Source organism: Mus musculus, chromosome 11 (genome assembly GCF_000001635.26).
Source record: "Mus musculus strain C57BL/6J chromosome 11, GRCm38.p6 C57BL/6J".
NCBI classification, from domain to species: Eukaryota; Metazoa; Chordata; class Mammalia; order Rodentia; family Muridae; genus Mus; species Mus musculus.
Window position 1 is genome coordinate 49,443,457 of NC_000077.6, and position 26,597 is coordinate 49,470,053.

The 26,597-nt window shown below is 41.0% G+C and overlaps 2 protein-coding genes across 2 annotated transcripts; both read left to right on the forward strand.

The window, feature by feature from the left end:
- The first annotated feature begins 396 nt into the window (after positions 1–396).
- Olfr1388 (olfactory receptor 1388) lies at positions 397–1,332 on the forward strand. Its single transcript, NM_146467.1, has one exon. It carries the CDS (start codon positions 397–399, stop codon positions 1,330–1,332), a length of 936 nt encoding a protein of 311 aa, NP_666678.1.
- A 14,892-nt stretch (positions 1,333–16,224) lies between these two features.
- Positions 16,225–17,160, forward strand: Olfr1387 (olfactory receptor 1387). The gene has a single exon (NM_146473.1). It carries the CDS (start codon positions 16,225–16,227, stop codon positions 17,158–17,160), a length of 936 nt encoding a protein of 311 aa, NP_666684.1.
- Positions 17,161–26,597: the final 9,437 nt, after the last annotated feature.

Consider the following 26,597-nt stretch of genomic DNA (forward strand, 5'->3'; position numbering starts at 1 on the left):
TGCATGTGCTGGGCAAGCACTTATCCTATGAGCTGCATCTGCAACCCCACACTAGATTTTAAAAGCAGATTCCCATTACTGCATTTGGATCCATATCTCTGTGTTGTGATTCTAGCAATATATCATCTCTCCTTCCAGACATGGAAACACTGAATACACAAGATTGAGTGGTCTCAATAAAATTTTGAGACAAATCATCAGAGCAAGAACTCAAGCAAAGAGAACATCCATGTCTTGGATCTAAAGATGAAAAGAGACAGATAACTGTATATGTGGAACTAAATAGCAAAATGGAAAACACAATCTATGAATTTGTAGTATTTAAGATATAATTTGGAAACCCACACTACTCGTTGAAAGCATTGCATTGTTCATGGTTTGCACTGGTCAAAGGCAATGGGAACCTTCAATTTCAGTTCAGACAGGGCCTTCTTTTTGGTGGGATTCTCAGATTGGCCTCACCTGGAACTTGTCTTTTTTGTCGCCATTTCAATTTTCTACTCCCTCACTCTCTTTGGCAACTCATCCATCATTGCTCTCTCTCGACTGGACCTTCGACTGCAAACACCTATGTACTTCTTCCTCTGCCACCTCTCCTTCCTGGACCTCTGCTACACCACGAGCACCGTGCCCCAGCTCCTCATCAACCTCCATGGACAAGACAGGACCATCAGCTATGAAAGGTGTGTGGCTCAGCTCCTCATTTTTCTTGCCCTGGCATCTACAGAGTGTGTGCTATTGGGGGTCATGGCCTTTGACCGCTATGCTGCTGTGTGTCGTCCACTGCACTACACGACCATTATGCATCCCCAGCTGTGTCATACACTGGCCATCTCCTCCTGGGTAGGGGGCCTTGTGAACTCTCTGACTCAGACAGGCCTCATGATGGTCATGCCTCTCTGTGGCTATCGACTGAATCACTTCTTCTGTGAGATGCCCATATTCCTCAAGTTGGCCTGTGAGGAAACAAAAAGAACAGAGGCCAAGATGTTTGTGGCCCGAACAATAGTTTTGGTCTGCCCTGCGGCACTTATCCTGGGTTCCTATGCTCATATCACCAGGGCGGTACTGAAGGTCAAGTCAACAGCTGGACGCAGAAAAGCTTTTGGGACTTGTGGATCCCACATTCTGGTGGTCTCTCTGTTTTATGGTTCAGCCATTTACACATACCTTCAGCCCACTCACACCTATTCTGAAAGTGAGGGAAAGTTTGTTGCCCTTTTTTATACTATCATCACCCCCATGCTCAATCCTCTGATTTATACGCTGAGGAACAAGGATGTGAAGGGGGCTCTGTGGAAAGTGCTAGGGAGAGGCACAGACTCTGAATAAGTGGAAAGAAGAACCAGGATATTTTTTCTGTTATAGTTTTCATAGTCTGTTCTAGGACCATTGGTCACTAGCAAAAAGCCTTCAGTAGACCTCAGAGTTTTAGTGTCTTCCTATTGGGGAGGTGGGACTGGTTGAAGTTCTTTCAGTATCATTTCCATAGAATGAAAGTTGGCTTATATCACATTCAAAAAAGGCTTGGGAAGATGGTGTGTTCTAGCTCCATGCAGAGTCTACTGGCTAGTGAACATCCTCAGAGTGAGAAAAGACGCATAAATGTGCTAGCATATTTTCCAAAATAGTCTCTAATTCCCTGTGGGGAAGAGGAAGTGCTGAATCTTATTGCAAAGTACATGAGTTCACTGCTATGCATTTTAGTAGATGTGAGATCCATTTTTGTAGTCTCCCCTCCCCCAGCCTGAAACCTGCTTGCTCGGGGTGGAGCTTTCTGCTCATTCGTTCTGCCACGCCCACTGCTGGAACCTGCGGAGCCACACCCGTGCACCTTTCTACTGGACCAGAGATTATTCGGCGGGAATCGGGTCCCCTCCCCCTTCCTTCATAACTGGTGTCGCAACAATAAAATTTGAGCTTTGATCAGTATGAAATTGCCTTAGCTCCGTTTCTTCTTTTGCCCCGTCTAGATTCCTCTCTTACAGCTCGAGCGGCCTTCTCAGTCGAACCGTTCACGTTGCGAGCTGCTGGCGGCCGCAACATTTTGGCGCCCGAACAGGGACCTGAAGAATGGCAGAGAGATGCTAAGAGGAACGCTGCATTGGAGCTCCACAGGAAAGGATCTTCGTATCGGACATCGGAGCAACGGACAGGTACACATGCTAGCGCTAGCTTAAAATTTCAGTTTTGTAAAGTGTTGCTGAGGATGCGGTAGGATACGAATTAAGCTTGAATCAGTGCTAACCCAACGCTGGTTCTGCTTGGGTCAGCAGCGTGTTAATCGGAACTAGAAACGGAAACAGGCAGGTTAGCCGCAGCTTTTTAGGAAGCTGCTTAGGTGGAAGAAGAAAGGGTTTAAAGTCATGGATCAGGCGGTTGCCAATAGTTTTCAGGAGTTGTTTCAGGCCAGAGGAGTAAGGCTTGAAGTACAATTAGTAAAAAATTTTTTAGGTAAGATAGATAGCTGTTGCCCATGGTTCAAGGAAGAAGAAACACTAGATTGTGAAACCTGGGAGAAAGTTGGTGAGGCCTTAAAAATCACTCAGACAGATAATTTTACCCTAGGCCTCTGGGCGCTCGTAAATGATGCAATAAAAGATGCCACTTCCCCAGGGCTAAGTTGCCCCCAGGCGGAGCTTGTGGTATCTCAGGAGGAGTGCCTGTCAGAGAGGGCCTCCTCAGAAAAAGATCTTCTTAACTCAAAAATTAATAAATGTGGAAACTCGGATGAAAAACTGATTTTTAACAAAAATCACTCAGATAGAGGAGCTGCCCATTACCTTAATGAGAATTGGTCCTCTTGTGAATCTCCCGCTCCACCTGTAGTCCCCACTTTGGGAGGTGCCACTCATAGGGACACACGACTAAGCGAGTTAGAGTTTGAGATTAAGCTTCAGAGGCTGACTAATGAGCTTCGAAAACTAAAAAAGATGTCAGAAGCGGAGAAGAGTAACTCTTCTGTAGTTCACCAGGTGCCGCTAGAAAAGGTTGTGAGTCAGGCTCGTGGGAAAGGACAGAATATGTCTAATACGCTAGCCTTTCCGGTGGTCGAGGTAGTTGATCAGCAAGATACTAGGGGCAGACATTACCAGACCTTAGATTTCAAGTTGATAAAAGAGTTAAAGGCGGCTGTTGTGCAATATGGCCCTTCAGCCCCGTTCACTCAAGCATTACTGGACACAGTTGTGGAGTCACACTTAACCCCTTTAGATTGGAAGACTCTTTCTAAGGCTACCCTGTCAGGAGGAGATTTTTTGCTTTGGGATTCTGAATGGCGAGACGCCAGTAAAAAAACTGCTGCTTCTAACGCTCAGGCTGGTAACTCAGACTGGGATAGCAACATGCTTTTAGGAGAGGGCCCTTATGAGGGACAGACAAATCAGATTGATTTTCCCGTTGCAGTGTACGCGCAAATTGCGACGGCCGCACGCCGTGCTTGGGGAAGGTTGCCAGTCAAAGGAGAAATTGGTGAAAGTTTAGCTAGCATTCGGCAGAGTTCTGATGAACCATATCAGGATTTTGTGGACAGGCTTTTGATTTCAGCTAGTAGAATTCTTGAAAGTCCGGACACGGGAAGTCCTTTCGTTATGCAATTGGCTTATGAGAATGCTAATGCAATTTGCCGAGCTGCAATTCAACCGCATAAGGGAACGACAGATTTGGCGGGATATGTCCGCCTTTGCGCAGACATCGGGCCTTCCTGCGAGACCTTGCAGGGAACCCACGCGCAGGCAATGTTCTCAAGGAAACGAGGGAAAAATGTATGCTTTAAGTGTAGAGGTTTAGATCATTTTAAAATTGATTGTCCTCAGAACAAGGGTGCCGAGGTTAGACAAACAGGCCGTGGCCCAGGAATATGTCCCCGGTGTGGAAAGGGCCGCCACTGGGCGAAAGATTGTAAGCATAAAACGAGGGTTTTGAGCCGCCCGGTGCCGGGAAACGAGGAAAGGGGTCAGCCCCAGGCCCCGAGTTACTCAAAGAAGACAGCTTATGGGACTATAAATCTGCTGCCCAGCCAACAAGATCAGTTCTTGAGCTTGTCAGGTCAAACCCAGGAAATGCAAGACTGGACCTCTGTTCCACTGTCCATGTAGCATTAACCCCAGAAGTGGGAGTCCAAACTCTGCCTACCGGAGTTTTTGGACCACTACCTGTAGGAACCTGTGGTTTTCTCTTAGGACGAAGCAGTTCTATTGTAGAAGGCCTGCAGATTTATCCAGGTGTTATAAGTAATGATTATGAGGGAAAAATTAAAATCATAGCCGCTTGCCCTCGTGGTGCTATAACTATACCCGCTAATCAGAAAATTGCTCAACTTACTTTGATCCCCTTGCGCTGGTCACTATCTAAATTCTTTGAAAATGAAGAAAGACAGAATAACTTTGACTCCCTTGGCGTAAATTGGGTGAAATCTATCACTAATCAGAGACCTAACCTTAAATTGATTCTTGATGGAAAAAGCTTTGAAGGATTAATAGATACCGGGGCCGATGTAACGATAATTAGAGGGCAGGACTGGCCCTCAAACTGGCCCCTGTCTGTTTCCTTAACTCACCTTCAAGGAATTGGTTATGCCAGTAACCCAAAACGTAGTTCCAAATTGCTAACCTGGAGAGATGAGGATGGAAAATCAGGAAATATTCAGCCGTATGTTATGCCAAATTTGCCTGTAACCCTGTGGGAAAGAGATCTGTTGTCACAGATGGGCGTTATCCTGTGCAGTTCTAAGGAGATGGTGACTGAACAGACGTTCAGGCAGGGACCCCTGCCTGATCGTGGACTAATAAAGAAGAGACAAAAAATTAAGACCTTTGAGGATCTTAAACCCCACTCTAACGTGAGAGGTTTACAGTATTTTCAGTAGCGGCCACTGTCTTGCCTGCATCCCACGCCGAAAAAATTCAATGGCGTAATGATATTCCGGTATGGGTAGATCAGTGGTCCTTGCCTAAAGAGAAAATAGAGGCCGCTTCTTTGCTAGTGCAGGAGCAGTTAGAAGCAGGACATTTGGTGGAGTCTCACTCTCCCTGGAATACACCCATTTTCATTATCAGAAAGAAATCGGGAAAATGGAGACTATTGCAAGATTTAAAAAAGGTTAATGAAACCATGGTACTTATGGGAACTTTACAACCGGGGCTTCCCTCCCCAGTAGCCATTCCTAAGGGATATTATAAGATTGTTATAGATTTGAAAGATTGTTTCTTTACCATCCCTTTGCATCCAAAGGATTGTGAGAGATTTGCTTTTAGTGTTCCTTCTATAAATTTCAAGGAACCCATGAAAAGATATCATTGGACAGTTCTCCCGCAGGGCATGGCTAATAGTCCCACCTTATGTCAAAGGTTTGTGGCAAAGGCAATTCAGCCTGTTAGACAACAATGGCCAAATATTTACATCATCCATTTCACAGATGATGTCCTGATGGCGGAAAAGGACCCCCAAGATTTGCTTTTGTGTTATGGAGACTTACAAAAGGCCCTGGCTGATAAGGGATTACAAATTGCTTCTAAAAAGATACAAACTCAGGATCCTTATAATTATTTGGGTTTTAGACTCACTGATCAAGCTGTTTTTCCCCAGAAAATTGTTATTCGTAGAGATAACTTAAGGACCTTAAATGATTTTCAAAAATTGTTAGGTGATATAAATTGGCTTCGCCCTTATCTAAAGCTTACTACAGGGAAGTTGAAACCTTTATTTGATATTCTTAAAGGGAGTTCTGATCCCACTTCCCCTAGATCCCTAACCTCAGAAGGGTTACTGGCCTTACAGCTAGTGGAAAAGGCTATTGAAGAACAGTTTGTCACTTACATAGATTACTCCCTGCCGCTGCACCTGTTAATTTTTAATACGACTCATGTGCCTACGGGATTGCTATGGCAAAAATTTCCTATAATGTGGATACATTCGAGGATTTCTCCCAAACGTAATATCTTGCCATATCACGAAGCAGTGGCTCAGATGATTATCACTGAAAGAAGGCAGGCATTGACTTATTTTGAAAAGGAGCCAGATATCATTGTCCAGCCTTACAGCGTGAGTCAGGACACTTGGCTGAAACAACATAGTACAGATTGGTTGCTTACACAATTAGGGTTTAAAGGAACTCTAGATAGCCACTACCCCCAAGATAGGTTGATAAAATTCTTAAATGTGCATGATATGATATTTCCTAAGATGACTTCCTTACAGCCTTTAAATAATGCTCTGTTGATTTTTACTGATGGCTCCTCTAAAGGGCGAGCTGGATATCTTATTAGTAATCAACAGGTTATCGTAGAGACTCCTGGTCTCTCGGCTCAGCTCGCCGAATTAACAGCAGTACTGAAGGTTTTTCAGTCTGTGCATGAGGCTTTTAATATTTTTACTGACAGTTTATATGTTGCTCAGTCAGTACCCTTACTGGAAACCTGTGGTACGTTTAACTTCAATACGCCGTCAGGATCTTTATTTTCAGAATTACAAAACATCATTCTCGCCCGGAAAAATCCGTTTTATATTGGCCACATACGGTCTCACTCTGGTCTTCCTGGACCTCTGGCAGAGGGTAATGATCGCATTGACAGAGCTCTAATAGGAGAAGCCTTAGTTTCAGATCGGGTTGCTTTGGCCCAACGTGATCACGAAAGGTTTCATCTTTCTAGCCATACCCTAAGGCTCCGACATAAGATCACAAAAGAGCAAGCGAGAATGATCGTAAAACAATGTCCTAAATGTATTACTTTATCTCCAGTGCCGCATCTAGGAGTTAATCCTAGAGGCCTTATGCCTAATCATATTTGGCAAATGGATATAACCCATTATGCAAAATTTGAAAAACTAAAATATATACATGTTTGCATTGATACTTGTTCAGGATTTCTTTTTGCTTCTCTGCATACAGGAGAAGCTTCAAAAAACGTAATTGATCATTGCCTACAAGCATTTAATGCCATGGGATTGCCTAAACTTATTAAGACAGACAATGGGCCATCTTATTCCAGTAAAAACTTTATTTCATTCTGTAAAGAATTCGGTATTAAACATAAAACTGGAATTCCTTACAACCCCATGGGACAAGGAATAGTTGAACGTGCTCATCGCACCTTAAAAAATTGGCTTTTTAAGACAAAAGAGGGTCAGCTATATCCCCCAAGGTCACCAAAGGCCCACCTTGCCTTCACCTTATTTGTCCTAAATTTCTTGCACACCGATATCAAGGGCCAGTCTGCAGCGGATCGCCACTGGCATCCAGTTACTTCTAATTCTTATGCATTGGTAAAATGGAAGGACCCCCTGACTAATGAATGGAAGGGTCCAGATCCAGTTCTAATTTGGGGTAGGGGCTCAGTTTGTGTTTTTTCACGAGATGAAGATGGAGCGCGGTGGCTGCCAGAGAGATTAATTCGTCAGATGAACACAGATTCTGACTCTTCTGGTAAGTATCATTCTAAAGACTAAAATTCCTTTTGTGCTTAAAATTCAGCTGAGAGCAACAGCTCTCAAAGCTGTTTGTGTCTCCAGCTACTCTCTGAACCAGCTCCCGACAGGAGGCCGGAGACTAGCCTCAGTTTTACAATTTGCATTTGAATAAAGTACCTAGACCTCCCGGAAAGAAGTTCTGCTTTCCTACTTTCTCACTGTCTTTCAAGATTTTGTCTTTCAAGCAGGTAAATCAACATTCCCGAGGCGGACCAGCGGATGTGCATCCCCGCCCCCCTAGAGCACACAGGTGGCAGCTGTTACCCCCAGTCTCAAGACATTTCCAGCATGTGGCTTTCAGTCTGAGTTAAAAATTTAGGTTTACCTAGAGGGCTAGAAGAGTAGATATTTCTATATTAATAAAGATTGGTTTTTATTTTGATAGACAGGCTTAGCCCCTTAGCTGACCTCTGGCTTTTCACCCTTGCTGTTACTGCAAGGTGTCCTTAACTCAATAGGCTGTGGAAAAAACAGGAATGAAGAGGAACGACTTCCAGCTCCTATTTTAGCCACAAATCGTGGTGTTACTAACGACATAATTCTTGCTTAGGCTTTGCTAATTCTGAGGTTGATAATTCTCCTTTAGGAGCTGCACAGCACTCAGAACTGTGCATACTGGTTTGTGATTGTACAAATTCAGTATGGGCACCGCTTGGTGCAGAGATACTTACTACAAGGAAAGGTCCGGCTTGACCATTTCTGAGTTTCCTGTGAGATAAACCCGGTTTGAAAGAGGTTGGTACCAAATTTTGGTTAAAAATAAAAAATATTCTCCGGCTCTACCTCGCCTCCCCAAAAGGTACCAAGAGCCACATGTGTGGGTTTTACCCACGAGAGAAATCGGGTCCATGTCCACCCAAGCCAAGGTTAAAAGCCCACTCATCTACGGATGAGAAAATCATTTGATCACCTCAGTTAAGCGTTGCCTTATTTAACTTAATTAATAGGGGGGAGAGAGATTGGAGACGTACTATTGAAAGGGCAAGCCCTTCACTGCCTCCCACCCAAATAAAAAAGCCAATTGGCCTTGTACTACAAGAGCCGGTCACTCCTTCTCCCTGTTTCCCACCTATCTTCCAAAAATGCGGAGGAATTCAACTTAGTGTTATTTTCACATCGTTCAGTCAAACTTAGCCAGAGTTCCAACGCCCTACTTAAAATTCAACTAGAAAGTTACCTACCAAGTACTAATTAGCATTATAAAGTCAGAGTCTGCAGCTCCAGGCCTTTCAGTTGTTTACTAGAAAGGACAGTCTTAAGCCAGATACAGTTTACCATAAGAAAGGTTATAGAATCCCAGTGAAGCAAGTTTTTTCTTTAGCCCTAGATTCCAGGCAGAACTATTGAGCATAGATAATTTTCCCCCCTCAGGCCAGCTTTTTCTTTTTTTTTATTTTGTTAATAATAGGGAGGAGATGTAGTCTCCCCTCCCCCAGCCTGAAACCTGCTTGCTCGGGGTGGAGCTTCCTGCTCATTCGTTCTGCCACGCCCACTGCTGGAACCTGCGGAGCCACACCCGTGCACCTTTCTACTGGACCAGAGATTATTCGGCGGGAATCGGGTCCCCTCCCCCTTCCTTCATAACTGGTGTCGCAACAATAAAATTTGAGCTTTGATCAGTATGAAATTGCCTTAGCTCCGTTTCTTCTTTTGCCCCGTCTAGATTCCTCTCTTACAGCTCGAGCGGCCTTCTCAGTCGAACCGTTCACGTTGCGAGCTGCTGGCGGCCGCAACACATTTTCATACCCAGAATCTAAAGAATTAGCTCTTAATTGGCCTTCCCTAGCTACTCGTTTCTTGAGCGTAGTTAACTTCTCATTACATGTTTGTGACTTTACTCTATGTGATAAAAGCATGTCAGGAAAGTTATTCAAATTCTATCTCAAACAATGAAAATGTTTCACTGAGTCATGGCAGTTGGTGACGAATAAATTTGATACAATGATTAAAATCTTAGTAACATTTGATCAATGTTTCTGTATGCCAGTAGCATTTTTACTGTTGTGACCAAATTACCCGACAACTTAGAGATTTATTTTGCTTGCGGCTGCAGAAGATTCCATCTATAATGATGGGGAAGGTATGAACGAAAGAGCAAAGCCGTTTCACACCATGGCCGGGAAGCAGAGAGGGGTAAAATGCAGATACGCTGCTGCCTTTCTCTTTTCCCCTTTTATTTTCTCTAGGCCTCTAGTCCATAAGTCTTGCCACATGCATTCACCTCAGACAGTCCTTTCTACAATGGAATTCACAGATGCATCTAAAGACGTGTCTCAAATTTGATTCCTTGGTGATTCTAAATCCAGTCAAGTTGTCAAAGAAGAACAATCACTATAAATCAGCCAGTCAACCTGAAACCCAAACATATCACTTTGAAGTTATAGCATCCTGCTTATGATTCCATCAAAATCTCATATCTGTTTTATCAGGAAAAAAACCATCCAGCCTCTCACCATGAGTCCCTTTTGTCTTAACAACTCAAGAATTGTTTAGAAGGTCAAGTTCAAATTCTCCTGTCAGACTCACTGCAAAGTTTTGACTATGAGCCACTGTAAACATTGAAAAAGGATTTATAACTCTGTGGTGGTGCATGCCTTTAATCCCAGCACTCAGGAGGCAGAGGCAGGCAGACCTCTGTGAGTTTGGGGCCAGCCTGGTCTACAGAGCGAGTTGCAGAACATTCAAAAGCTACACAGAAAAATCCTGTCTTGAAAGTGAAAGCAAAAACAACAAAAAAAAGAGTTTATATACTTCCAACATACAATAACAAAAAATGGACATTTCGTTTCCTAAAGCAGGGAGATGGGAACATAGAAAGGAGAGATAGCTCCAAACTAAGACTGAAACAGCAGCTCATACATTAAAGCCTGCAGTCCAGTATCAAACACCCAAGTCATATGACACATGATTTGAGTTCCAATGGATATGGATCTTGACAATAGATGCTCAAAATTCTCTTAGGGGTAAAGTCTTTTCTTAATTTTAACTTTTCTAACTCTCCTTTACCATCTCTCCTTTACCAACCTCTAACCTGCCATCTTACCTTGAAGTTTTCCTCGTAATGAATTTCTACCATACCCAAGCATCTGCATACACTTTCATTAATCCTTAAACAGCGTTACAGGATAAGTCACATCATCACCTCCCTCATGGAGAAATTGAGTCTTAAACAGGTTAATTAAATTTTTCAGGATTAAAAAGCTTGTAATCTACAGCTGTTTTCCTATATTATATTATAACTCCTTAAATATTTACAGATAATTTTGATTATTAAAAATTTAACTCCATATAAAATAATATTAATTTTTATTATATAAACTAGAGTACACTAGTGAAATTTTGTTTTTGAGTTTTTTATTGATGAAACTAGACAATAGGAAAAGATAATTGGTTTGGGGTGTGGGTTTTGTTTTGTTTTGTTTTTTGCCAACCTGACATAAGCTAAAGACATCTGGGAAGAGAGGGCATCAGTTGTATAATTGACAGTCATATTGGCCTGTTGGAAAGTCTGTGGGGGCATTTTCTTGATTGGTGATTGGTGCAAGATGGTCCAGGCACTGTGGGCAGTGCCCCCCACCCCTGGCAGGGGTCTCAGATGAGATGAAAAGCATACTGAGCAAAACACGGAAAGCAAGCCAGTAAGTAGCATCCCTCAGTGGCCACTGGTTCTTTCTGCTTTGAATTCATACATTGACTTCACCTAATGGTGGACTATCACCTCGGAGTTGTAAAATGAAATAAGCTTTTCTTCCTAAGTTGCTTTTGATTGTGGCGTTTTATCACAGTATTAGAAACTAACCTAGGACAATAGCAATACATTGAATATGTGTGTGAACGATAAAACATCACTTTCCTTAAGGAAATACTTAGGTCAATGGTGCATATATGTAAGACTATGAAAAAGTCTAAAGTGTGGTCAACGCAGTACACTTCAGTTGGGAAAGGAGATTTGGCCTGGTTGGTCAAAGGACATAAGAAATGAGATGAAGGTAAATGCAGTCTGCAGAATCTCAGATGGTAGATTCATCAGGGCAAGAGATCATGGTATATGGAGATACTAACTAGAACAATTTCACTTGGGCATTTAGGAATATAGAGCATTGAAGACTTAAATTCACAACTTAGAGTCCATTGGTTGGTTGTAATTGCCTCCATGGGGCTCAGACATCTCCAAGGCCATCCCTACTAAACTATTTTTCTTTGCCACTACTGATTCTCTGACAATTTCCCCATGGCATGTGTGATGCACTAAGCTAAGAGGAGGTTTGGTAATATGCCAGCTCCTTCCATGTCTCACTGATAAGGGGCAAACTGGGAAGATGCAGCCACGCCCTAGGTTATTGGCACCAGTGAGAAAAGTCTCCCTGGAGAGAGAATCATGGATAATCATAAAAAATAAATAAGTTCTCCAGATAGGAGCTCCCATCCAAGGCTGGCATCCTACAGAATAAATAAATCAGCTCTACCTAGAACATCTCTAGCTGCAAATGGGCCACACACATCACCTTTGAAACCAAGGAAATTGATGGTTGTAGTGCAACAGTTTCCTTTGCTGGAGGTCTGAGTGAGTACTGACTGGATGGGCTACACCACCCTCACAACTTAAACAGAATCAAGAATAATTCCACTAGGTGACTAACAGAATTTCTTTCTGCTCTTTGCCTGGTTTGAGGATAGAGAAACGTTAAATTAAAACAAGAACGTTTTATCACTAGTCAGCTTTCTCTAAGATCCATTCTATCCTCTCATTTCACTACACATAACATGTAAAAAATATTCTCCAAGTAGAGAACAGGAGTGGGGGCAATCAACATTATTGAAGTGAAACAAGGCAGGCTAGCTAGAAGATGAGTTAAAAACTGGGAGTTGGTCTTAGAGTTGACATTTTGTATCAGGTGTCGCTATTTAAACCACTAACTCAATGTAGTCATTGTCTACTAACCTGACTGAATTCAAACCTTGGTTATCTGTTGTTATACGAGAAAATTTTGTAGTCGCAAAATTTAGACCCTCCTGCTCAGCTGTGATTTTCCTTATTTTTCTGATCTCAAGTTTTTAAAGGTTGAATCCACTACTCCTAATCTCCTTGGCACACATAAGGCATTTTGACATTTGGCATTTTGGGGAGTTTGAGATAATAAAGATCACCTTAAACATTTGTGAACCTGGGAGAGATATGGGATAATTTTTAGTGAGAAAGGAATATGGTCCAGATCAGAAAACAACAGTTTAGAGAAGAATAAATGGTAACGGAGGTTAGTAGGACACTCAAGTGGCTAAAAAGGTTTGAAAGTAAGTTAACCATTAATAGAGTAACAAGAGAGCCCCACATATAGGCATAACAAGTGGAAGAGAAATCAGATTAAAAGTTAAAAGTGGATGGTTGAACAATAGAGGTACAGGAAGAAATAAACAATGTGCCCTTTGCTGAGGTAGATTGAATGTCACTACTTGAATGTTATTGTATTGTAATTTGAAAATGCCATGAGATTAGTTGACCGCAAGCTGTCCATGGTGGTTCAAGTCTATAATCCCAGAACTTGGGAGGAAAGGGATTTGAGGTCATGATCATCCTAGATTATACAGTAAGTTTCTATCTTTTAAAAGGTAGGCAGGCTCCCATGAAGGATATAGCATGGACACTCTTCCTGATGGCTGATCATAAGCGTTATCTACAGAGCTCATGCACTGGCTCACAGGTGTGTGCACGTGCTCAGACATAAACGCACATTTTATGAGCCAAAGGTGGCTACTGACTATGATATTTCAGAAAGCAAACACATAAATGTCAAAATGCCTTATGTGTGCCAAGGAGATTAGGAGTAGTGGATTCAACCTTTAAAAACTTGAGATCAGAAAAATAAGGAAAATCACAGCTGAGCAGGAGGGTCCAAATGCGCCCAATTATTCAGTTAATGCAGAAACATTTTTCTAACTTCATGAAATGTTCAACTTTCAGAACTTGATAAGAAGCTTTGTCTTTTTGAGAAGATCAGTTTTTTCTAGACAGTCTATTTTTATACTTCTTTATTTTAAAGTTTTTCACACTGAGCCAAGAAAGTGTAAAGTTATAGCAAGATAATGTGTTTGAGCAGCTAGTGGGTGGCTGAGATGCAAGAATGAATAATTAAGACCTGTTGCATTCATTAACATAATGTCATTTTCTTACTGAATAAAAGATTTATATAGTATAAAAGGAAATATAAATTGTTGAAATGTTACTCTACTTGAAGGTCATTATTCTCCTGTTGTATGGAGAATAGTCAGTTGGGAAAGGTCTGTGTCAGAATATGGGTACCCTAACACCTCTGCCCCATCTTTGCTCACATGTTCTGGGCTCACATGGGAAGTCCTGTCCAGTCCCCGAGCCAGTATGACAAAGGTCAAAATCAACCTGGGTTATGAGATGTGCAACTAGGAATGATGTGTGGCATCTGTTAAAGTCCTCCGTTGGATTCATGTGAGGAGTAGCTTACAGGTGATCTTGAAAGCTGTAAAAGCCTCCCAAGAGATTTTCCTTTTGTGATTTCAGAACATGTGAATAATCAAGAAGGCCCCAGTTAGCCAGGTCAAGAAAAGAAGAGTAAAGAACACTTTTATAGAACTTACTCCCCATCAAAATCTTGTAAAATAGATTATTTTATACTTATGTGAAGCAAACTTCCAGAAGAGGTGGTAAAGTCCATATGTGTATGTGTGGGGAGAGGAGGGAGTCCATTTGAATATAGGGGTAGGGGGTGACTGTGACCTTCATAAACAGCTGTACTCAACTGTCAGACCATTCAGAATCAGCTATGTTCAACAGTCAGAGTCACTCAAAACCATCTTAGGTGTCCTGGCTATAGTACATGTATATTCACTTTCTCTCACAATTCACTTCTTCTTTGTGTTTCCCAGGGAGGCTTTGAGCTTGGCAGTCAAGTATCTTCCTCCAGTCATCATCCCAACACTAGGTCACTGGTGATGACTTCCAGTATAGTAGACTCAGTGAAAAGGAGAATGTGTTAATTTGCCATAGTTACTTGTGTGGAGCATGGGTGAAGGTTCTGTTGGTTACTAACATCTTTTTCTGCTTTCCTATATACAATTCATATTTTTAAAACTATGATAAATGTCCACTTGTAATTATTTCTATCCATACCTTGCTAATACAGTTTATGAAATGTGTTCATAGTTAATTCTCAAAGATGTATAAGGCAGATTTTCATGAAATTGGAGTGTCAAATGTTTTACCCAAGTTATTTAATATTGACTAAATGCCATGAATGAAGTTAGCACTAATGCAACACATCATATATACTGTAAGAGAAGACTTTAGCTTTTTTTTTAATTGGCCATGTTCCTAAGTGCCTAGGAGCTTCTCAAGTTGGAAGAAGACAAGGGAGTGGAAAATTTTTAGTGAGTTCATTATAGGCATCATTGATGAAGCAGGGACAGGTAAAATCCTTGTGCTATGAACTGAAAATCAGTATATACGTGTAGATAGAAAGCATACAAAGAAATTTTGGCTTGAGGGAGAAGTCTCCTCTTCCAGTGAAGTTCGGAGGTGGGTTTTAACAGTGGGTGCAAAGTAGGACAGTGTTCCAGGCATGGTGATACATGGGAAGTCACATATGCATTGCAAGCCATTTTGTTTTCCCACAGAAACAGATCTATACTCTTCTTTACCCTTGTGACAGAGAACAGCTGAAGCAGTGATTCTTCTGCGAGTGCCACCTGGGTCGTGTATGCTCAGCAAAGGGAAGCAGATAAGCACTAGGGTCAGGTTTGTGACCTTAGCCTGGTTAATTCAGATCTTTAGCTACTTGCAGAATTCTGCTTCATAAACCAAAAGGAGGAACAATGGAGAATAGCTCTTGTGCCATGTTTTTGCAGAGTTTATCTTATCTATGTATTTATTTTAGTTTTCTTAAGTGCTGGGGTTGGATATGGGAATCCTACACATGCTAGACAACTTCTTTTTCAGTCATCTCCATGATGGGCCCCACATCAGATTTCTAATAGTATTTTTATTAATTCTTTGAGAATTTCATACACTGTACTTTTCATATATTCACCTCTCTCCTAAATTCTCTCATAACCACCTTCTCTACCCTCCTATCCAAATTTGAGATCTGACTTTCTCTTCTCTCTTTCTTCTAACTCTTCTCTCTCTCTCTCTCTCTCTCTCTCTCTCTCTCTCTCTCTCCCTCCCTCCTTCCTTCCCTCCCTCCCTCCCTCCCTCCCTCCCTCCCTCCCTGCCCCACATCCAGTCTGGTTTGTGTTGCCCAGCTAATGTTGGGATCAGGGCCTGACCTCGTCTGTGTTCGACCTACTAGGTCATATCATTAAATAAAACTAACTCTCTCTCTCTCTCTCTCTCTCTCTCTCTCTCTCTCAGCAGGTATCAAATACCAACATCAGATTTCTAAATGCAGTTTCAAAGAGTCTGCATTTGGATCTTGCACCTTTGTGCTTTCAGGGAAGCAATATAGAACCTCTCTACTTTCAGACAAAGAGAAGCATTTGGACTGAAAGTACTGAGTTGTCTGACAAAGTCCAGACAGTCAGATTGGAGTTCTAACAAGAGCCACCACACCTTAAGCCAGTGATCTCCTAACTGAAGAGCAAAATAGAAAGAAGAATGGACAGATGGGATAGAATAGCAAACTAAAAGATAACATGCATCGTTTTTGAGTATTTATAAAATAGTGTTTTAACCCATACTCCTTACAGGAAACAATGAGTAGAGTTTGGTATTTGTGCAAGTGAAAGGTTATGGGAAATTTCAACACCAGTACACAAGAGAGTTTCATTTTGGTGGGTTTCTCAGATTGGCCTCAACTGCAAGCCTTCCTTTTTGTCATTATCTTGATTTTCTACTCTTTAACTATCTTTGGCAATACCACCATCATTGTTCTTGCAAGACTAGACCTTCGACTGCACAAACCTATGTACTTCTTCCTCTCCCACCTCTCCTTCCTGGACCTCTGCTACACCACCAGCACCGTGCCCCAGCTCCTCATCAACCTCCGAGGACTTGACAGGACCATCAGCTATGGAGGGTGTGTGGCCCAGCTCTTCATTTTCCTTGCTCTGGCCTCCACAGAATGTTTGATTTTGGTGGCAATGGCCTTTGACCGCTATGCTGCTGTGTGTCATCCACTCCACTATACCAGCATTATGAACCCCATCCTCTGCAGGGCACTGGCCATCTCCTCCTGGGTGGGAGGCCTTGTGAACTCTCTGATCCAAACAGGGCTTGTGATGGCCATGCGACTCTGTGGCCATCAAATCAATCACTTCTTCTGTGAAATGCCCATATTCTTGAAGTTGGCCTGTGAGGACACAGAAGGAACAGAAGCTAAGATGTTTGTGGCTCGAACAATTGTCTTGGTGTGCCCTGCAGTACTGATACTAGGCTCCTATGTTCACATTGCTAAGGCTGTACTGAAAGTCAAGTCAATGGCTGGACGCAGAAAGGCTTTTGGGACTTGTGGGTCCCACCTCATGGTGGTTTCTCTCTTTTATGGCTCAGGTATTTATACATATCTTCAACCAGTCCATAGATATTCTGAAAGCAAGGGAAAGTTTGTTGCCCTTTTTTATACTATTGTTACCCCCATGTTCAATCCTTTGATCTATACGCTGAGGAACAAGGATGTGAAGGGGGCTCTGTGGAAGTTGCTAGGGAGAGGCACAGACTCTGGGTAGGAGGTGAAGAGAAGAGCTCATAACACCTCTGTAGTAGCTCTCATGTCTAGAATCCCACCTTGATCTTTCTCTGGTCCCAGAAAACAGCTCAGTAGCTCTCAGGATTTTAAAGCCTTTCTTTTGAGTACACATACATTGAGATGCTTTATAGGTCAGTGTCTATGGTCTTCATGTAAAACAGAGTCATCTGTGATTTATATCACAATTTTCCACAAGAATGTACTTGGGGAGCATATTCTGGCCACACTAGAAAGTTGTAATAGGCTGTAAATATTTGGGAAGTGACAGGAGATATAATTAAATGTGACATCGCTTTTTACCAAATCAATGACTCCCAACACAGATAACACTAAACACATAAGTCATTAGCTCACCAGCTATTTCCTAAGTAATTGTGGCACTGCTCACACCCTCCCAACAGCTTAAGGCTGTCCCTCACTTTTCTGACATGGTTTACCCTTCTAGCCTCCTGGCTTCTGCTCCTGGGAAAGTAAGGAAATCATGACCTGAGACACTTTACTTGGCATATGGAGCTTTGGAGATTTGTAGTGAATTTTTTGGAATTTTAGTTTCCAAACACAGAAATATTATAAGAAGGTGTCTTTGTTTTAATCCCAGGTATGGGATAAGGGGCTACTTCCAGCTGTCTGCAGTAGCTGACTGATTTGCCTCATGCTCTAGCAGAGGTGTGTTTTGCCAGCTGCACATAGTTTTTGCAATTGTGTGACATTTGGAACTCTGGGAACTCTTCAGAGGGTGTATAAATGCTAGAGCCCTGAAAGGCAAGGTTTGAGGTTGGTTGTCGTTGGGGTTGGGGTTTGTGGTTTGTGGTTTGTTGTTTGCTGTTTGCTATGCCCAAAGAAGAAACAAGAAATTAAATTCAAGAATCTCTTCCTTTTCCTCTCTCCCCTCTTTGATTTTCTATTTTTCTCTCTCCCTTTTTTTCTGTCCTATCTGGTGCTCGGGTTTGAAGGGGTAAAAAAGGGTGGAGAAGGATGGAAGAAAGAAGAACCCACAAAGCAGCAAAAATACAGCTCCAGATCTTATGTATGAATCCTTCTGGGGAAGCTTTGACCGCCTCATCCCAATACTCCAAATAGATTCAAGGCACTAACATAAAAAAGGAAGAATATTAAATTATTAGAAGAAGGTCATATAATTATTATGGCTTTATCTTGGAGATCATTTTAATATTATGCAACTTAACTGATACATAGTAATTGTGAATGTCACTTTAAAGGGAGTGATTTCCCAAAGCCAACTCTTGGTTCTTATTTGGGTTCTTTGGCTGAGTAGAATAAACAAATTCATACAAAGCTGATTGTCAAGAGAAAAGCACACATGTTTCATTAATTTATGTATGCATGAAGAGCTTTACAGGATAGTGACTTTCCAAGAAAAAATGCTGAAACAAGTTGTTTTTACACTTTTCAGAAAAAGAACAAATAATTTATAAAAGACTGGCAACCAAATAGATCTCTCCCAGAGTAGTAAATTCTAGAGATTTCATTAAGAGACATACTGTAAGTATAAAAGCAAGCCTAAGATGAGTATTACTTTAGTTGGCTTGTTTATTCAGATTCAATGCAATCCTTCATTACAAGTCTTGGTGACTAAGTCAAAGTCATCATGGCTTCCTGATTGCAGGAAAAGCCAGACTACACAGGCATGCCTAAAATTGCATTTTCTCACACCATTTCAGCTTCAATCATTTATATGCCAATACTATTTCTATTTTATTTTATATTTTGAGATAGCCTAGTCCTAAGTCCTTTAGTAGTTTTGGAGTGTGGCATAATGTGTGAATAGTGTATTCGATGTGTACAATGATTGCTTTGGCTAATTGGCATGTCTGTCACCTCAAGCACTTATTATTCTTTGTCCTGAAAACAATCATAATCATCTCAAGTAGCTGTTTTGAAATGTGCAATTAAATGCTGTCAACCACTGTTGTCCAATGTGCTGTAATATTTTAGGTATTATTGTTTTTATCAGGACAGGTGAAGCCAACCAGTAATTTTCTGGAGTTGGTTAATCTTTGGGGTATTTAAGAGGAGAGTATAAAGTCCCAGTCAAGATGGGCTATCCACGAGGTATTTAGATAAGGAACTAGAACAAGATGTCATGCTGGTAGAGTCCCATTCAAGATGGGCTATCCACGAGGTATTTAGATAAGGAACTAGAACAAGATGTCATGATGGTAGCAGAGCTGTCGTATCTGGTAGGAATTGAGATGGGTTACAATGCATGGCCAGGAACACGCCATGCTTCAGAGTCTAGCCACAGAAAGTTGATTCGGGTCTAGGTATGTTCCCTAACTTTTGGTTGAGAACTTCCAATGCCATGTCTAATGGTTTCACCACATATAGGGCAAAATATTTTGAAATCAGGAATGCTCAAGGATAACACTTATAACAATAACTCCATTTGCTCCTGAAAATTTTGCTATCAAAGATTTAATGACTTTTTAAATTTTCTTTCTATTGTTTGAGAACTCATATATGTGTATAATGTGTTTTGATAAACTCTCCCCTTAACATCCCCTCTAGCTTCTCCCCTGCCACCTTACATCTTTCCTTTCCAATTTCATGTGCTTTGTTTTTAAACCTACTCTGTCTACTTACCTGCCTTTATGGCATGTGTGCGAGCACGTGGAGACTCTCCGGAAACATACCCTTGAGGGAAATTGACCTTTGCTCCACCAACCATGATCAATTGTCAATAACTCCTCAACTAGAAGTGCGGCTTCATGAACTCTCCCGCTTCCATGCTGGAGCTTTGGCCAATGTGATCTTCTTTAGTGAGCATGTGACCGCGGCCATAAGGACTACATGTGTACAATAACCCTGTTATGCCTAAAAGATACTATTTCACTGCAGATAACCACTGCCTGTGGCTCTTTCAACCTTTATAAACCTTCTCCTGCAATGATATCTGAGCTTTGTGGGAGATGGCCTAATATAAATGTCCCACTTAGAGCTGAGCTCTTCAGAGTCTCTTAGTCTCTGCATGTTGGATGGCTCTGGTTCTTTGAACTTGCTGACATCTACTGCAAAGGGTTTTGTTTTTATTAAAAATAGATTTTATTCATAGGGTATTCTAACCAGAGTTTCTCCTCCCTGAAACTCCTCCCACATCCTCCCCACCTCTTCAACCACCCAAATCCACACTCTTTATTTCTCTCTCTCTCAATAGGAAATTAAATAAACAAATTAACCAGCAAAAGAAACATATGCACACACACACACACACACACACACACACACACACACACCTATAGACAAATTCTGTAAAAAAAAAAAATTGAAAAACAAGAGCCTGGTAAGATTTAAAAAAAATAAAATAAAATAAAGTCTAAAATGCCACTGAGTTCACTTTGTTTAGCCATCTCCTGCTGGGCATGGGGCTGCCTTAAGCATAGTTTGTTTAATGAGTGAGATTCCACTAAAATAAACAAAATTTTCCTATACTGCAGTAGTTAGTGATCTTTTGTAAAGTTGCTACACAACCCCAATTAAGGCAGAGAAGAAGGCCTTTTTATCTAAACAAACATTTGTATTTGTATTTGTACTGAGTCATCGAGGGATCACATGGTTATCAATAAAGGGGCTTCACCAGAAAAACTTGGGCAACCTTAGTCTTCAAGGGCAGCCATCACTGGAGCTGAAGGCCCATCTTCCCTTTAGAAGGAGAGACTTTCCCTCATTCAGGGTTTTCCTCTTTGCAGAGATGGCAAAGTCTCAAGAAGCAAAAACAAACAAGGTTTAGGACTTGTTGAGAGCAGTTTTCTCAGTGCCCTGGTTTTCCATGGTCCCCTTTTAAAAATCTCCCTTTTTCTGCCTGAGTCTGCATTGCTGCAGAAAATATTGATTTTCAGATTATTGTGGATAAAACAGGACAAAATAAGAAACAATGATACATTAAATATTGGTGGTGACATACAATACTTTGTTTTTCATTTCAAGCTTTTCATCAAGGAAGTAAATGTTTAGTTGGCTCATGGTCACACACAGGGATGAATCAAAGTGTTGTTCTGAGGAATCCATAGGAAGAGATGTGCAGTCAAATTCTAAATGAGATGTGGAATTTGGTCTGACTATTGATAGAACTTGGGCCAAAGCAGAGGAAATATGAAGATCTCAATATGCAGAGTCTGGAGAGTGAGTAAGGTGTGTTGTGAGCATGCTAAATAGAGCTGTTTAGTTTGGATGCAGCATAGAGAATAGATAGACCTGTAGGACACATCTTTGAGAGTCTGCCAGCTGAACATAATTGCCACATTGGGGCACAGAGGTCTCCAAGGCCATTCTCGATTAACAATGGTTTTGTCAGGAGGAACAGACAATACCCCCAGGACAGAACTGAGGTGTTCGTACTCTGAGGGTCAGGAAATGTGTAGATGGCCTTAAAGTCCAAAGGTTCTCTGATAAAGCACCAGGTCCTGCCTGGTCTCTGTTAGCTAGGACAAACATTGGGTGCACAGGGGGGTACCTCTACTTTCTAGATTAGTCATGACTTCTCCGGGATGGGAGATCTGTCCCAAGAACTCTACCCCATAAAAGGGGTATCAGTACATCAAAGAAATAAGTCTACCTCCAACCACTCTAGCTACAGACTACAAATGTGTCTCACAAGCCAACAGAATCAAGGGCTGTAAATGAAATGATTCTCTCTTGGAGCTCTAGGTGAGTAATGATTGAATGAGATGCTAAGGATTCACAGTCGAAATTTTAATGGCAATGAGCACTAGGTCCTACTCTCCACCTTCCTAGTTGGAGCACATAAAAACGTTAAATTTATGAAACAGCATGTTTTATTATTGACAGTCTTCATTGGCATCTATCCTCTCACCTGAATATGTACAGCATATTACATTTTCAAATTTCAAAACTAGGAAGACTTTCTGGAAGATAGACAATGAAAGGGAACCCAGCCTTAGGCAGACACAAAAGAAGCAATTTGTCAATTTTGTCTTTCATGTCAGTAAAGGTAGCAGGATTCAAACCATGATTTTGTTGCAGTATACTGACAATGTCATCATGTTGTTTTGAGTGATTCTCAGTATTGAAGATCACCCTGAAAAAACCTGTGACTAGCATGGGATGCTGTAGAGGGACAATATCCAGATCAAAAAGTTATTGCTCCCATAGCTTAACTTAGTGCAAGAGGCTGGTCTGGTACCTGAAATGGTTTGATAGTAAGTCCATAGCCCAGATACTGAGGACAGGGATTATTATGCAGCATAATAGACAGAAGTGGACTTGGATTTGATTGTAAAATACACTGCATGGTGAAGGTACTCAGAAAATAATCCCTGAGAACCCCACACCTTGCTAAGACAGAAGGTTCAAGGTTGCAGTTTGAATAGAGTTCCACTGCAGTCTGACAATATTAAATTAGTAGACTGGCGTGAATCATGTAATAACACATGCTGTTAGAAAAGAACTTCAACCATGAATCCTGACCAGTTAAGTAATTATGGAGACTACAGAATAGAGACACTGGCCCATGCACACACTCATGCATACAAACACACAGCAAGGTAAACACAGACAATCACTGACCTTGCTGTAGCCGAAAATAAATCACATAAATGTCAAGAGCGATTTGTGTGGCCCATAGTGATTCAGTACAAGAAATAAACCTCTAAAAAGACATACAGAGCAATGATCAGGGCTGAGACATAGTCTCCAACACTGCAGTGTATCAGCCAATGACTGTGTGACCCTTTTATAGTTTTCTGATCAGATTTTCAGCTCTAAGTGAACAGGTGCCTTTCCAGGTACAGGAGAGTCCCTTCCTTTCATGGCATGGCATTTTTAGATTACTCCATTCTTTTTTTAGTTCTACTCACATTAAGTCACAACCTGCCTTCTTCAAAATGTTATCAACTGGTTAAGTTTGGACCTTAAGCAAAGTGGGTATATTTTTATGAGCTGCTTGTAAAGAATTTACACACTTGTTTTCCAGTCTAAAAACTCTATTTAAATCACCTGCTCCACATCTAGGATGTTGGCATGCTTTGTCAATCTTATTGTCCTTTGGCCTGTTATCAGAGTTTTAAAGCAACCTTCCACTAAGGACTTAATACTCTGCTTTCTATCTGATGTCAGACACCATATTTTTTTTTTATTTAGGGAGGCAGTTGTAGGAAAATAGTGGATAGATGTGATGGAAACAGAAGCCATCATGAAATGGTTATATGTCAGATAAACATCATTTTCTTCTTAAATGGAATACAATAGTTAAGCAATACAGAGTGAAATAGAAGTTTTAAGTTGTCACCTTCACTCAAGATTGCATGGAACTATTTTCCTTTACATTCAGTCTTAGACTGTTAATTGTTATTTGTGTGTTCCCCACCTCTTATCCACAGGCACTGGACTCCCACAGGAAACTTCAGTGCTACCCAGTCCCTGAGCTGGTGCAACCACAATCTAACCTTTGCCTGAGCAATGAGGTATAGTACTAGAAATGATGGAAAAGACCCATCAGTTCATATGTAAAGAAATTTGAATCTAATTTTAAAAGGTAGAAAAGGCTCCCAGCATATTTTAATGTGCGAGTTCACAGTATAGATACAGTGAGGCTGACTTGCACATCTGAGCCCAGGAAAGAGTAGAGAAAGCCTCTGTGAGAGATAGGAACTTGTCATTGCTGCAACAAGTGGCAGCTAAGTACGAGGCACACAGGGAGAGGGAGGTAAGCTTTACTAGACATTGACAGTCACTAGCATCAGCTTCAGATGCCACTTAGAATTTTACATCAGACAGCATGGCTGTTGTTCTGAAGATCAGACCAATCTCTACAGGGCCCTGGGGATCAGAACTTCACACCCTTTCTCACAAACAGAAGCATTCATGAGTCTTTGTGAGGCAGATGAAAGTCAGACAGTGGAGTGGAGATGGAAGAGATGTCAAGTTAGTCAGCATGGTATTGAGACTCTCACTGCACACTAGATTCCAAATACAAGACCAGATTCCAAATAAACAGGGCTATCTCCACACCCAACTGTCTATACAAGACAGACACAATGGCAGTGCTTCATAACTAAGGACTTACTCAAATCTGGAACCAGTTTGTGCCTGTAGGCTCAGCGGTGTATCCGGCTTTGCATGCATCAGTCATTATTCTAAATACTGCAATCTTAAGTCTGAACAAGGCCAACTTCCTAGTCTGATTTTGTCAGGGATACTATAAAAGCTTGCATTTTTTTCATAGCTATATTCGTAAGAAAATGGAAGACTAAAGATTTTATCCAGAAAATAGTTGACATGATATATCAATGAGTCAAAGAGAAAAAAATCCCCATGATGAATCTAGCTCAGGGCTTTATTCAGCAGGTTTTATTTGAGAACCTGCACATGAAGAAATTTCCTTTGGGTTTCCTCCCAAACTGAGGGAATTTCTGGCTCTGGACCACCATTTTATGAAATCTTAACTTGTATTTGTTAAAATCCATTTGTCAAGTGGGCAATACTTATTCATGTCAACCCTTTGGACACAACTCTAGGGTCACTTTTTGGTTCCTACTTATAAATGATTGTGAGATGGTCCCCTCAGTTCTATGTCAGTCCAGATGAAATTTTGAACCTCAGTTTAAGTTTGCCTATTCAGTGTTGTTTCATAGACTGTGGAAGCTGCTTAATGTCTGTCCCTCTTGGTAACATTGTGTTAAATCCTTTGGGAATCGAGGATTCAGGAATTTTCAAATAATAATTCTTTTGATGTTTGTTGAATTGTAGTATATTAAGAGTGTCTACCTGATAGTATAAATATAATTGATATTAGCATTTACAGCATCTGTGGTTAGCATCTAGGATATCTCTAAGTGAGAATAGGGCAGTGTTAATTCTTCATTATTACACAGAAAATAAATATGCCTGAGATATTTGGATGTTTTACACAGAATCTCAGGGCATGGAACAATTCATTAATTCACCAGCAGTGTTCATTGAGAGATTTACCCCTCCAATGCAGTACTGTGAGTTGAGGGCACAATGCTGAGTAAGTTCAGCAGATCCAGTTGGATGGTCTTTGGAGAATATTGGTAGGACATTCAAGTAATAAAAATACAACACATCTCTCAAAATTTAAAAACGCCTCAAAGCATTCAATCCCCATCAAATCTATCGTGCTTGTGTTGAATAAAGAACCATATATTTGAACACTGTATCTTTATAATTTACATTTTTTTCCAAAATGGCAGTATTGTGGTACTCAAATACATCCCTTGCAGCATTGATCCAGCATGGTGCCATTAGTGACCTTCTAACACAGATTTAATGAAAGGGAAATGTATGAACTTGGAACAAGTTCTCATACTAAGCAGAGGTGAGACTTCTGTCAATCACTTATTTCTTTCTTTGTGATGAAGTTTTTTATATACATTTTTTTCACCACAAGAACTATTTACCCTTAATGACAAGGAATTTCATGCATATCCCACTGCTTATAATTCATCAAAGTGTGTTCATGGTCAATTATATTTCATGAAACTATATTGAAGAGAAAAACCAACTATTTCATATGAAGCAAAGTTATTTACACCTTCTACATGCCCTGGATGAAAGTAAAAGTAATATAGAAAATGTCAACATGTCAATGTTAGCATTCCATAAGGGGTGACATGCCTTTTTAACTCACTGTGTTGTGTGGTACCCAGAAACTGAGCTTTTGAGGAATAAAGAGGTGTGAAATATTTTCATTGAATGTAACAAATTCTAGAGAATATTGATGCAAAAAACTTTGGATTGAAGAGATGAAAAAAACTCCTCCCGTGAAGTCTGAAGGTGGGTTGATAAGTTGATTCAAAAGATGTCATACATAACAATGAAGAGAAACAAATTTTTTATGAGTAATTTCCCCTTAAAATTACAGAGCTCCACTCCTCTTCATCTTTTACGTCAGGTGGCAGTGGTGTGAACAAGGCTTTGCAGATTGGTGTACAAACCACCTACACTGAACAGAAGGCCACAGATGTGCAGAAGGGGGCAAGCACATCATCTCTGCCTGCTTAGTCTGGGACTTATTTGACAGGAACTCTGTGCCTTGTAGAGAGCAGAAGAGAAGACCATAGAATTCTATGTGCATTTCTGCATGTTCAATTTCCATTTATTTTGCTTGACTTTTGAAGTGCTTAGAATCAAAACCAAACACTCTATTGGCAAGACAAACAGGCGCCCTACATTGGATTGTGAACACACAATTTCCAGGTTAGTGCATTTGGATACAAACATCTGTTCTGTGAGACAAGACATCAACTCTATTTTCAGAAAAGGAGGCATCAGATTCAAGGGATTGAAAAAACGTGGCTAGAGTTCTAGAACACACAGGCAGTAGCGCTAAAGTTCAAACAAATGCTCTGTCCTACTAATCCACTTGTCTCTATAATAATGAGAGAAAGACTATTCAACAGATGTAGCTGAGCAGCAACA